Raw genomic sequence first — 12,398 nt, forward strand, 5'->3', positions numbered from 1 at the left:
ACGGATTCGATCAAATGGACCTATCTTCATTTAAATTATCAGCACCTCACAAGGCCTATTCAAGTGCAGAATGATTGGTCTTTTTAAGGACTTTGAATCCTTTTTTGATGTGTCTTTTAAGTTGGCTTTGATGGTCAACCTGCTCAGTGGCAGTCTGAAGACTATTATCCAACCAACTCACCTCTCCAGTACATAGTGTGTGAGAACACCTGACACTCAGTCAATGAATCCTTTAAGGAATTGCTGTTTAGTAATTTCTATTGGATTTGCACACACTGCTGACAGACAAATGAATACATCATTACTAACATCAACTATATGGACGTTTACATTTTAAGTGTGAAATGAGTATTACAAACAAGATTACCTGGGTTAATACAACAGATTTGCAAATCATAGATACCACACAAGGAAAATGGTAGTCACTAAATTAAAACTGCCTTGTTAAATCCTACATTATACAGGATAATAAACTCTTAATAGTTAAAAAATAACGCTTAGTTCTGAAAGTTAAAGGAACATGGAAATACAGAAAAATAGTTTTTAAAAAAAATTTTATTAATGTTTTCACAAAATATCAACAACAAAATGAAAAAGGAACCCAATAGAATGAAATACAAAACAAAAAACAACCCAGTGCCCCCCTCCCCCTGTACATAAATAATATATTAAGACCCGCTGAAACACATAGCAAACATATACTCCCCCTCAGATCCCCCAGCATAGACAAAATAAAATAGTTGAATATTCAATCTATCATCATGCTTCTGCTGAACATTTTAATGTATTGTACCTGTTGGTTCAGCAGCTGTATTGACTGAATACTGGACTTCAATCTGTGATGCATGTCTTCAATAGTTGCAAGTTTTTCTGCTATATGGCTCTCTTGTTCATGCCTAAATGCAAAGATGCAGAAACAACTCAATTTCCTTTGTGAATACGGCACTATGGGGATTTTGTTTCCTTCAAATTTATCTGGAAAGAACATTTTTGAAAATGTGATTCACTGCCAGGTCTACAGACAAGGACTGGCAGCAAAGCTGCCTCCTGCAGGCTATCAGGTTTCTTACCAGTTACAGGAATCATCTCTTAGCTTGTTATTTATCATAACTTCATTTTCTGCAGGGAGCGTGGAGCACAGAATTTTCTGTTCTCTGCAGATTTGACTAATGTAACTGTTGAATGATTAAGACAAACAGAGGCTGCGGCTCTCAGTTACTCCTTACGGTAATAAAACAGTGCCTTTGTTTGTTGGGTAATTTGAAAACTGTTAAAAGATTTTCAGCTTCCTATGTAGACAATGCTAAACAGAAATAAAAACAGAAAAATCTGAAAATACTCAGCAGGCCTGACAGCATCCGTTGAGAGAGAAGCAGAGTTAACGTGGAGAACTGGCAGGAACCAGGGGCAAAATTCTCCGACCCCCGCCGGGTCGGAGAATCGCCGGGGGCTGGCGTGAATCCCGCCCCCGCTGGTTGCCGAAGACTCTGGCACCGGAGATTTGACGGGGGCGGGAATCGCGCCACGCCGGTTGGCGGGCCCCCCCCCCCCGCGCGATTCTCCGGCCCGAATGGGCCGAAGTCCCGCCGCTAAAATGCCTGTCCCACCGGCGTAAATGAAACCACCTACCTTACCGGCGGGACAAGGCGGCGTGGGCGGGCTCCGGGGCCCTGGGGGGGGGGGGGCGCGGGGTGATCTGGGCCCGGGGGGGTGCCCCCACAGTGGCCTGGCCCGCGATCGGGGCCCACCGATCCGCGGGTAGGCCTGTGCCGTGGGGGCACTCTTTCCCTTCCACCTCCGCCACGGTCTCCACCATGGCGGAGGCAGAAGAGACTCCCTCCACTGCGCATGCACGGGAATGTCGTCAGCGGCCGCTGACGCTCCCGCGCATGCGCTGCCCGGAGATGTCATTTCCACACCAGCTGGCGGGGCACCAAAGGCCTTTTCCGCCAGCTGGCGGGGCGGAAATTTGTCCGGCGCCGGCCTAGCTCCTCAAGGTTGGGGCTCGGCCCCCAAAGATGCGGAGTATTCCGCACCTTTGGGGCGGCGCGATGCCCGTCTGATTTGCGCCGTTTTGGGCGCCAGTCGGCAGACATCGCGCCGTTTCCGGAGAATTTCGGCCCACGTGTCTCTTTTGTACGAGAGGCTGGATGCGAATTAGTGCCCGTCAGGCACTTTACTAGCTAATGGCCGGGCCTCTCACATGTTCAAGCCTCCAGTGGGGCAGAAATCCCACCCCTGTATGTATATCATGCACCATGTGGGGTGGAATGGTGGCACAGTGGTTAGCACTGCTGCCTCAAAGCGCCAGAAACCCGGGTTCGAGTCCGACCTTGGGTGACTGTTTCGGTGGAGTTTGCACATTCTCCCCGTGTCTGTGTGGGTTTCCTCCGGGTGCTCCGGTTTCCTCCCACAGTCCAAAGATGTGCAAGTTCGGTGGATTGACAATGATAACATTTCCCCTAGGTGGGGTTATAGGGTTAGGGCAGGGGGGTGAACCTACATGTGGTGCTCTTTCAGAGGGTCGGTGCAGATACGATGGGCTGAATGGCCCCCTTCTGCACTGTAGTGATTCTATGATTCAGTCTGCACCGACCCTGTGAGGGAGCACACTACCTAGGCCCAATCCAATCCCCCACCCTATCCTTGTAATCCCACCTAAAGCAATTTAGCATAGCCAATCCACGTACCTTGCACAGTTTTGGACTATGGGAGGAAACCGGAGCACCCGGAGGAAGCCCATACAGACACGGGGAGAATGTGCAGACTCCACACCGACAGTCATCCAAGGTCGGAATCGAACCCGGGTCCATCTGGCGCAATGAGGCAGCAGTGCTAACCACTGTGCTGATAGTGGAGGACTCAGCAGTAGTAATGCAATTGAATACCAAGTGGCAATAGTTAAATTCTCTCTTGTTGAAGATACTTATTGCCTGGCACTTGTGGGCATGAATATTACTTGCTACTTATCTCTCCAAACCTGAATGTTGTCCATATCTTGCTGCAAGTGGACACACATGGCTTCAGTCTCTGAGGACTTGCAAAATTGAGCTGACCGTTGTGCAGTCATCAGCAAATATCTCCACTTCTGACTTTAGGACGGAAAATCATTGAAGCAACTGTAATAGCTGGGCCGAGGACACTATCCCGGGGAACTCATGCAGCGGCCTCCTGGGACTGAGATGATTAACCTCCAACAACAACAACAATCTTCCCTTGTGCTAGGAGAGTTTTCCCCCTGACCCCATAAACCTCAGTTTTACTAGGACTTCTTTGATGTCACATTCAGTTAAGTGTTGCCATAATGCCCAGGGCAGTCACTCTCACCTCATCCCTGGAGTCCAGCTATTTTGTCCATGTTGAACCGTGGCTGCAATGAGGTCAGGAGCTGAGAGGCTCTGGTGGAACGCAGTGTCAGTGAGCAGTTTATTGCTAAGCAACTGCTGCTTGCTAGCACTGTTGATGACCCCCTCCCATTTCTTTAATGATGATTGAGAGTAAGCTAATGGGGTGGTAAATGGCTCTGTTGGATTTTTCCTGCTTTTTGTAGACAGGGCGCACCTCGGCAATTTTCCACCTTACCATGTAATTCCTGTGTTGTAACTGAACTGGAACAGCGTGGCTGGAGGCATGATTAGTTCTGGAGCACAGGTTTTCAGTACTATTGCCAGGTCCCATAGCCATTGCAGTATCCAGTGCCTTCAAATTGGCATCTGTGATATTGGGAACCTCCGGAAGAGGCCGAGATGAATCATCCACTCGATACTTCTGACTGAAGACGGTTTCAAATGCATCATCTTTATCCTTTGGACTTTGCTGGGCTTCCCCAGCATTGGGGGTGGGGATATTTCTGGAGCCTATCCTCCAATTAGCTGCTTAACTGTCCACCACCATTCACAACTGGATGTGGCAGGACTGCAGAGCTTAAACCTGATCTGTTGATTGTGGGATCGTTTAGCTCTGCCTATTGCATGCTGCATCTGCTCTCTGACATACTAGTAACACAGGGAGTCTGTAACGGAGAAGGTCAAGTCTGCTATAAGGTCGGCCATAGAAATGGCTTTTGCCCCCTCCAAAGCGTTGGAAAGAATGGAGCAAAGGCTGGAGTACCAGGAGGCGAAAGTGCGGGACCTGGAGAAAGCAGTCATCGACCAAAATGATCGGATCACCTCAGGTGGCATGGTTGTTAACAACCCGAAGGGTCCATTGGTCTAGGGGTATGATTTTCGCTTTGGGTGATTTCGTCTCGAAATTTGAGAGAGATCCCAGGTTCAAATCCCGGATGAGCTCTTTGATGACGTTTTCTCTAGACAGCACGGTAGCACAGTGGTTATCACAGTTGCTTCACCGCTCCAGGGTCCCAGGTTCGAATCCGGCTTGGGTCACTGTCTGTGCGTAGTCTGCACGTCCTCCCAGTGTCTGCGTGGGTTTCCTCCCACAGTCCAAAGATGTGCAGGTTAGGTGGATTGGCCATGATAAATTGCCCTTAGTGTCCAAAAACGTTGGGTGGAATTACAGGGTTATGGGATAGGGTGGAGGGCTTAAGTGGGGTGCTCTTTCCAAAGGCTGGTGCAGACTTGATGGGCCGAATGGCCTCCTTCTGCACTGTAAATTCTATGATTCTATGAACCCGGAAAGTGCTCAAGGGGAAGGTGAAAGATCAGAACAGGTCCCGCCGCCAGAACCTAATAATTGTTGGGCTACCTGAGGGCAGAAACCCGACCGAGTACGTTACGCAGATGCTCGAAAACTGGTCAGAGATGGCTTCGCCAAGCCCCGAGAGGTTCACTGGGCCCACAGGTTGCCCTGGCAAAAGCCCAAAGCAGAAGAGTCGCCGCGGGTGATCATAGCAAAGCTCCATATGTTCCAAGATAAAGAGAGGGTGTGAACTGGGTGAGGAAAATGCAGTTATTTAGATGGGAGGGACATACAATCCACATCTACCAAGTCATTGGGGCTGACTTAGCCAAGCTACAGGCTGCATTTAATGGTGCCAAGATGGCTTTATTCAAAACCAAGGTGCCGTTTGGAATGCTGTACTCAGCAAGACTCTGGATAACCTACGGCAACAAAGAGCACTATTTTAATATGCCGGAGGATGCAAATGAGCTCATCCAGAAAACGAGCTGGGAAAACCATCAGGCAGAAGGAACAGAAGTTTGAAGACCCGCACATCCAGACATAGGAACAGCTTCTTCCCCACAGCTACAAGACTCCTCAACGACTCCGCCTCAGACTAATCTGTTCCCTGTAAGAACACTATTCACAACGCCCTATGCTGCTCTTGTATTTGCTTTGTTTGGCCCCTTGTTCTGCACTGTAACCAATCAGAGGTAAGGGGGGGGGGGGGGGGGGAGGGGGGTGCATGGCGCATAAGAACATAAGAATTAGGAGCAGGAGTAGGTCATCAGGCCCCTCAAGCCTGCTCCGCCATTCAATGAGATCATGGCTGATCTTTTGTGGACTCAGTATCTTCCCGAAAAGGGAGGGAGGGCCTGGCAGAGGGGGAGGCAAAACAACGAATCGGGCCGGGGAGGGGTGGGTGAAGGGTAAAGGGGTGTTCATAAGTGGGGGTAAAGGCAACGGGGGTAAGAACATAGAAATTCCAGCGCAGTACAGGCCCTTCGGCCCTCGATGTTGCGCCGATCTGTGAAACCACTCCAAAGCCCATATACACTATTCCCTTATCGTCCATATGTCTATCCAATGACTATTTGAATGCCCTTGTGTTGGCGAGTCCACTACTGTTGCACGCAAGGCATTCCACGCCCTTACTACTCTCTGAGTAAAGAACCTACCTCTGACATCTGTCTTATATCTATCTCCCCTCAATTTAAAGCTATGTCCCCTCGTGCTAGACATCACCATCCGAGGAAAAAGACTCTGGGTAACCTACGGCAACAAAGAGCACTATTTTAATATGCCGGAGGACGCAAATGAGCTCATCCAGAAAATGGGGAGAGAGAAGAGGGAATGACATGTGCAGGGGAGCATGGGAGATCAGGGATTAGGTGGGGGGAGGGTCGAACGTTGGTCACAACAGTTCATACATCGGGACAGCTGGAATAAAGAAGACAATGGCCGCCATCTTGGCTGACCCTCAAACAAAAGGAATGGCTGACCCCGCAGGAGTGGGGGACATAATCCCCCATCAGAATAGTCATCTGGAATGTCAGGGGACTCAACGGCCCAGTGAAAAGACCCAGAGTCTTCACTCATCTAAAAAGTATGAGGGCCAACATAGTCTTCCTCTAGGAGACACACCTGAAGGAGAAGGACTAATTGAGGGTAAAAAAGAGCTGGATAGGGCAGACGTACCAATGACACTTCAGTGCGAGGGAGGCGGCCAGACTGTTTAGTAAAAGGGTGAACTTATGATTCTATGATGTGAGGAGCATTGCAAGTAAACCTGAGCAGGATTGCTTGGGAGCTCCCGGTGGGGAGACCCCATATTGGGAAAGGGTGCTGAGGACACCTCTGCCCTAGTGGCCAACCTCCCTTCCCTGCAACTCTCACCTGTTGCTTGGTATCCAGCGACAATCCTAGACCTTGAGTGGGTGTAGTGCCAGCAGCAGCCACCACCTCCCTGGTGGCACTGATGTTCAATATAGTATCTCTCAGGGCAGCATCCTTGATTCTGGGGAAGGCCCTTTGCTATCCAGTTAAATGCCTAAGGGCACTTAATTTGGCAGGCCTCCCCTAAAAGAGGTGGCACAAGGCTTCTGCTGGGCTCCAGCCCGCAGGAGAGACCCCTTCCCCTCTACTCAAGTCCTTGGTCATTAATCCAGGAGGAAGAGAAGGCAATTGAGATAATGGGATAGTCAAGTCCTTTGCACTAATGTGCTGGGCTTCCCCAGCATTGAGGGTGGGGATATTTCTGGAGCCAATCCTCCAATTAGCTGCTTATCTGTCCACCACCGTTCACAACTGGATGTGGCAGGACTGCAGAGCTTAAACCCGATCTGTTGATTGTGGGGTCGTTTAGCTCTGCCTATTGCATGCTGCATCTGCTCTTTGACATACTAGTAACACAGGGACTCTATAAAGGAGGACGTCAAGTCTGCTGCTGCTGCAGTTGGTCTGAGCATATTTTAAATTAATATTGATTTTTTTCCATTCATTGTCTGAAGAGATCTTTTGCAGAACAAAACAGTAGAAATGGTGGCCAACATGGAATCAACTTCAGTTATTTTTCCTATTCTGAAAGTTGGGAAGAAAATGCAAAAACAGAAAGAGGCCTAATGACAGGTACCTCAATAGCAGGAATAATCAACAAAGATTTGTTCAGATCATCGTTCACCCTCTCATTCACACTCACCAGCCCTCAATCAGTCCTTGCGTATGTGACATAAATAATTCAGATGAAGAGTGGACACAAGGAAGACAAAGCCAGGAGGTAGGAAGAGAGTAGATATTTCTGAGTGGAGGCTAAGGAAATGTCAGCCCACTCCTGAAGAGTATTTAGACAATATCTTGGTGATCCTGTCAAGGATGGAAAGATGAGACGGATTTTCTAGCCCTGCCTGCCGTTGGGATCATCTGGTCGCACCGAAAGTCAATGTGCTGGATTGCCTCTCCCATGGCGGGTTCTATCATGACAGGGCAGAAAAGACACTGTCCTATTAAGGTACAGTCCGGACTGTACACAGAACAATACTTTTCACTGTACCTCAGTACACGTGACAATAAACAAATCCAAATACTGCAAAGCCCATCTAAAAATATATTGCAGGAGGCAAGCTTGGCAGCAGAGTAAAATGCACTATTTAATTCAACATCAGAGAGAACTTTTCAACAGTGCAATGTGCTGGAGTGAGTGGCAGCTGTGGAAATCTCTCTGCTTATGTCCCACAGAATGTATTACAACACATGGAAGTAACCAATGTATGGGCTTTGAATGGTGTAATTCAGGCCTTCTGTGACGGAATGAAGAACCTAAGAGAGCAAAATCTGTTCATTTTAATTGCAGACTACAGCCTTATTGTGTAATCCTCTGCTTAATAGGTGGGACTTCCCAGCATAGTAGAAGCTATGATAGTATTGGAAACACTTGAATCAAAGAAGTCATCTAGAATCTTTCCCTTCATTCTGAAAGAATGGAAAAATACTGCACAGCCAAAGGATGAATAATTAATAGGAACACCCAGTATATTAGCAATGACTTGTCAAAACCTGTGCCTGTGGTCAGTGGTTGGATATGATATCTGACATAATGGTTGACAATATAGGCTTGTATAGCGACACAAGCACAATCTAGAAAGAGGAGGAAGTCTTTGAACTCCTCAAAGAATGATTTGAATTTATATACTGCCTTTCACAATCTCAGGAATCCCAAAACTCCTCATGGGCAATGCCGTGCTTCAGAATTGTAGGAAGTGGGCAGCCAATTTGTGCACAGATATTTGCCTAATTTCACCATTCGATAATCATGGCTGATTTGTATTTCAACTTCATTTAGCCACCTTCATTCAATATCCCTTGATACCACCACTGAACAAAAATGTATCGATTTCAGTCATGAAAATTGCAGTGGAATAGCCACACTGATTTGTGAAGTTAGCTTCAGGATTTCACCAGTCTTTTTGTGAAAGTGTGCTTCGTGATTTCAATCCTAAATAGTCTAGTTCTAATTTTAAAGTTACGCCCTCTTCTGCGTTCCCCAACTGGAGCAAATAGTTTCTCTGTAGCTGCCTGATCATATACTTGTAAACACATTGATTAGATCACCCCTTGACCATCTAAACACAAGTGAATACAAGTCACGTTACTGTGGCCGGGATTCTCCGGTCGCCGAAGCCAAAATCGCATTTGGTGATTGGCCGGAGAATCCCCGTTTGCGCCAAAATAGGGGTCGGCGCCGCTTTTGTGATGCTCCACCCTCTCAAAAACGGCGTACTCACGATGCATGGACGGCGTCAGGATGTTACCTGAGGCCCTCCCCCGATGCTCCACCCCCAATGGGCCGACTTCCCGATGGCGTGGGACACGTGTGCTCACACCGTTTGGGAACGTCGTGTGGCAGCTGCGGACTGAGTCCAGCACCGCCACAGTCGGGGAGGGGGGGCGAGAGAGCTGTTCCGCAGGCAGACGGGGGCTTTGGCAGTGGCTGGGGGCACTGGTGGGCAGTGATCCGGGGGTAGCGAGGGATGTTACAGAGGGACAATTTTGGACAGGCTGGTCCCTGCGCGGCTGGCGCCATGTTTCACAGCATAGCTGCCACCGTGCGCATGCGCGGCCACAGACCCTGCAATTCTCCGGCCATATCCGCGGGTAAAGCCGGGATATATGCTGCGTGGCTGCTAGCTCCCCACCGAGTGGAGGATCGGTGCGGGGGCAGCGCTGTTTTTCTGGCGTAAAACGCCACTGTTTCCACGCCAGTGTCAGCACTTAGTCTACAAATCGGTGAATCCTGCCCCTTGTCTTCATAATTTATCTGCTTAGTATCATCCTGGTGAGTCTGTTGCACCCCTTCGAAGGCCAACATATCTTTCCTGGGATGCAGTGCCCAGAACAATATGTAGTACTCCAGGGGAGATCTGCTCAAAATTCCATACAACTTGAGTGTAACTTCCTCCCATGTGTATTGTAGTCCCCTGGAGATAAAGGCCCATATTCCATTAGCATTTTTGATTGCTTTTTGTACCTGTCCAAGCCACTGGGTATTGTTACTGACTCTGCGCTGAAAATATCCACTCCCCACTGGTTAGTTCTACGATAGGCTACATAGGAAAATGCTGAGGCTCTGAGGGGAAAAATTGCCTTTATTAAGCTGTTGCATGGTTCTTCGCAGCTTGCTGAATATTGTTGTATGTGGCCTTGGAAAATACAACAGGCCTCTCTTCTCAGTGACAGAAGCACTGATTCTGAAAGAATTTGTGAAATGGAGAAAATAGAAGAAAAAATTACAGATGGATTAATTGAAGAGTGGCTACCTTAAAAAAGAAGTACCATGGTGGCGCTTGCTGGCAAGAATTCTGTATGAATCACTGGTAAATTTATATTTAGTATATTGTTCAAAATGTTGGACATTCTTACAAAATTGACTTTGATGCAGAAAACCGAGTTCAAAGATGACTTGTTCAGATTATTGCAGGTTACACAGGGTTCTATTGTGGAGAAAGAAACATGCAGAACTGTCATGTCCCTCTGCAAAAGGTAAATTGAGATTTGACTTTTTAATCTGAAGGGTGTAAATACAGACATAGCAGAATATTTAATTTTAACTAGTCACAGAACTACTGGAGAAAAGAACAAAACTAGCAGTCCTTAAGTTAAATTAGAAATTTGAAGATATGTTTCCCTCAAAGTGCAGCAGAGCTGTGTTAAGCAACGCATTTCAAATTGACTGTTATAAGGATAAGAATGGACAGATGAACAAATACACAGTGGGATAAGATGATACCTGCGCTGCCAGGATCAAAACATGTCATTGTGGAATAGCGGGTCAAATAATTAAGGTAATAATATTCCACATTACATTCTAGAACTTGAAAAAAAAATCACATAACGGGCAGGGAAAAGTTTTACAGACTGCTTAGGAATTGAATCTGTGTTTAGTCACTGACCTCAGCAGATTGAAGGTAGGTCTATCTACTAGGGCAATTGGTTTGGGCAAGGAATGAATTCCCAAATGAAGTTTTCTATTCTGTTTTGTCCGAAATGCTTAAGTTTCAGTAAGATTCAATTAGTCTTGATATTATGCAATGTATAAATATTGAAAAATGAAGTAAGATTACATCTATTTGAAAAATTACATAAGCACATGTATAATCATAATATGTGCTCTACAATTTTCAAATAATCACTGCTGCTTAATACCACCTAATATTTTAGAGTTACTGGTTTAACTGGCAGACAAAAAGATTGCAACTTACGTAAACATTCAGGATTGCAACACTAAAAAGCCCAAAGTGCTGAAGGCAGTTGAAAAATGTTAATGCAATAAAACACATGGAAACGCTTCCTTTCAAAGCATGCTTTATTTTGGCTGAGATACAGTAAATGGTAATATCCCTGCATTTTGAAAGTTGCTAAGGCCAGTGAACTAGTGTGTAAATAAAAACTGTACAATGTTTGTTAACATACCAAAAAAACAGAGGCTCAGAACATTTTTTCTGGCTACCTGCCAAAATTATAAAGACAAATGCTGTTTTACTTAGTAAGAATCAGCCCTGAGCTATCATTTTTAATAAGTACATTTGTATTAGAAACAGCTTCTTGAAAGAAAATTCTTCTGGTAATAGAGTATCAATGTCTATACAGAACACTGTGCTTTATCTCTCAGTCATATTTCCAAACATTGTACAATTTAGTTTGCAAGTTTTTTTGAACCCATATTGAAAAGCTGAGAACTTAATGACATGAAGTAATAATTCTACGATAATAACCACTGTTAGTTCTCTCTCTATATACATGCACACACATGCAAAACTAAGTAAAATTGCTTGCCAACAAATAGTGATGGTTCAATTCGATAATAAATTATAGAACGTGTTATTGCTGCTGTTTCTAAGTGAGGTAGGGAAGGGTCAGCAATTTTCTTTCCTGCAGCAGTTTATTGGATATTTCAGTTTATGCTGGTAGACCCCATTGATAAGCAACTAAACTATCAATGCCTTACATGACTAAGTAGCACTGATTAGAACAGCCACAGTTAACAATTATTTTGCAATTATAAATATTTTCTCGATCCTTTCATTCCACTGCAGGCATTATCTGTCCAGTTTACCTATTATGTTGCTCTTAACAAGACAATGTAGTGGTAACCATTAGTCATAGGGCACGATTCTTCCAAAAAGTGTGGTTGCGAGTGTGAACTGCTGCGAGCTTCCCGGCGCTCGGCCCGGTGAGACCATCACCGCAATACAACATTGATTGGTCCACTTAAGGAAACCCCACGGGCTTCATGCCGCAAATGAAGGCTCGCCAGCCACCCGCGAACTAGGTTGAGCAGCACTTTAACTGCATTGGACAGACAATCCCACTCAGCCCGCAGCCTTGGCGCCGAGACGACTGGCTTCACGATTCGGGTTGCAGACCTGGGTAGGCTCTTGGAGGCGGTCGAGACCAGAAGGGATATCCTGTTTCCCGGAGGGTCCTGGAGGGTGAGCCACAGGGCAGCCAGTGATGAAGTGGCAGTGGCCATCAGTTCGAGAAGCGTGACCAGGAGGACTGGCACCAGAGAATGTCCCAATAAATGAAGAGCATTGCCGAGGGCTTGTCGGCACCATGGTGCAGATCTTTGGCTGCTGCCAGGGCTGGCAGGGCCAGATGACACAGGGGCAACCGGTGCTCAAACCAGCTGTGCCTCCGTCCCGATGTGAACCCAGGGCCCTATGGGCACCAACCGGGAGGAGGGGGTGCTGGGTTCCAACCTGGACCCGTCCCATGGAGTGGGG

The 12,398-nt window shown here is 46.8% G+C and overlaps 1 protein-coding gene across 6 annotated transcripts in view; it reads right to left on the bottom strand.

Moving 5' to 3' along the window:
• Nucleotides 1-12,398, bottom strand: part of LOC140385401 (uncharacterized) — a 649,931-nt gene that overhangs the window by 24,523 nt on the left and 613,010 nt on the right. For all 6 annotated transcript variants that reach the window (XM_072467513.1, XM_072467511.1, XM_072467516.1 and 3 more), the window contains one exon: nucleotides 794-896. In XM_072467513.1, the coding sequence (XP_072323614.1) occupies nucleotides 794-896 (103 nt within the window). The remainder of the gene's footprint in view (nucleotides 1-793; nucleotides 897-12,398) is intronic.

This window comes from Scyliorhinus torazame, chromosome 11, assembly GCF_047496885.1.
Source record: "Scyliorhinus torazame isolate Kashiwa2021f chromosome 11, sScyTor2.1, whole genome shotgun sequence".
Classification (NCBI taxonomy): Eukaryota; Metazoa; Chordata; class Chondrichthyes; order Carcharhiniformes; family Scyliorhinidae; genus Scyliorhinus; species Scyliorhinus torazame.